The sequence below is a fragment of the Tupaia chinensis genome, unplaced genomic scaffold, assembly GCF_000334495.1.
Source record: "Tupaia chinensis unplaced genomic scaffold, TupChi_1.0 Scaffold000511_1, whole genome shotgun sequence".
NCBI lineage: Eukaryota > Metazoa > Chordata > Mammalia > Scandentia > Tupaiidae > Tupaia > Tupaia belangeri.
The window spans coordinates 3,678,102-3,679,808 of NW_006160024.1; the positions used below are offsets into that span (position 1 = coordinate 3,678,102).

The 1,707-nt window shown below is 45.1% G+C and overlaps 1 gene segment (V, D, J or C); it reads left to right on the forward strand.

Moving 5' to 3' along the window:
- The first annotated feature begins 672 nt into the window (after positions 1–672).
- LOC102498388 (immunoglobulin kappa variable 2-30-like) lies at positions 673–1,400 on the forward strand. The segment is given in 2 exon segments: positions 673–751; positions 1,069–1,400. Coding segments are annotated over 2 exon segments (381 nt in total).
- Positions 1,401–1,707: the final 307 nt, after the last annotated feature.

Sequence of the window (1,707 nt, forward strand, 5' to 3'; positions counted from 1 at the left end):
GGAATAGACATGCCCTGTCATAAGGCTGGTGTAAATTTTGCTGAAGTTAACACCACTCCTAATTTGCCACAATGCCCACATATTCACACTCAGACAACCATGTAAGAAAACTTCCATTTTCTGTCAATCTTGTCTTAGAACTCTCAAACTGTTTTTTATAACTACTTTATAAATCTAAAGTGATACCATCTTTAAAGCTTACACTTCCCTCATAAGAACCGATATTGAGTAAATTTTCATGTATTTATTTTTCTTTCACACACACATATGGTTTTGAAGTTATTGATCATAGTTTAGTCTGACTTATCACTTTTTTCTCTTGTGTTTGTGTGTGTGTGTGAGTGTGTGTGTGTGTGTGATTATATATGTCTTATGTTCAATAAATCTTGCCACCTTTGGGGCCTAAAGATTTTCTTGTATGCTTCTGTCCTAGAGTACCATTTTATTTTTTTATTTCTCACACATGGACTATGGTCTAGCATTTATTTCTAATTTGCCCAGTATGAAATAGGTCAAGAGTTTTATTTTTTAATCCATATATATAGTAAGAGGGCCCCACTCTCTTGTTCTCTCTTTCCACCCTGCTGCACCCACCAGGGGATTTGCATACTGTCCCTTAGGGAGCACCTTCCCTTGCAAATCTAAGATAAAAGTCAGCTCTGATCTCTGGACTGCTCAGGACTCCCCAGTTCAGCTCTCAGCATGGGGTTCCCTGCTCAGCTCCTGGGGCTGCTAATGCTCTGGGTACCAGGTGAGGGCACAGAGGACTGAAAGAGGAGGAAGGGTGGGAGGGTCCTTCAGGATGGGACATATAAAGTTTAGATCTGTGACAGTGAGGAAGGTTCTGGAAGGAACAAGGACCCTTAGCATGCTGAGGATAGTCACACAGAAACTGGGTTTGGTATGGGAGGTTTATAGAGGTCCCCTGTGGGCTTGCAGATCTTGGATCCTTTTCAGAAAAATTATATTTTGGTGTATCAATCAAAATGTCAAGATTATAGAGCCTGAAATTTTTAAAATGTGAATGATGCTTGTATATAATCTTGCATTTCTCTCTCATTATTTCAGGATCCAGTGGGGATGTTCTGATGACCCAGACTCCACTCTCTCTGCCCATCAACTCTGGAGAGACGGTCTCCATCTCCTGCAAGTCTAGTCAGAGCCTCCTACACAGTAATGGAAACACCTATTTGGAATGGTTGCAGCAGAAGCCAGGCCAGGCTCCACGGCGCCTGATATATGGGGTGTCTAACAGGGACTCTGGGGTCCCAGACAGGTTCAGTGGCAGTGGGTCAGGGACAGATTTCACACTCAAAATCAGCAGGGTGAAGCCTGAGGATGCTGGAATTTATTACTGCATGCAAGTTACACACGCTCCTCCCACAGTGATACAGCCCTGAACACAAACCTCCCTGCTTGGAGTGGCCCAGCTGCCCTCATGTGCTGTCTGTCTGAGGAGCAGCACAGCAGCTTCTGAGCCAGTGTAAGAGGAGGGCGCTGGAGAGCTCAGGGCACTAGGTGGCTGCTGTCTGTGCCACAAGTGCCCTACCCACAGCTCAGGCTCCAGCCATCTGTGGCCCTATCAGCTGCAACAACCGCAGTCTGGAATCTGGAGCTCGAGGACAGGGTGGTCCCATCAAGGTGAGGGGACATGATCACGTGATGGTTCATAATGGAACCAAATAAAACTCATTCTAATCTTTCCTC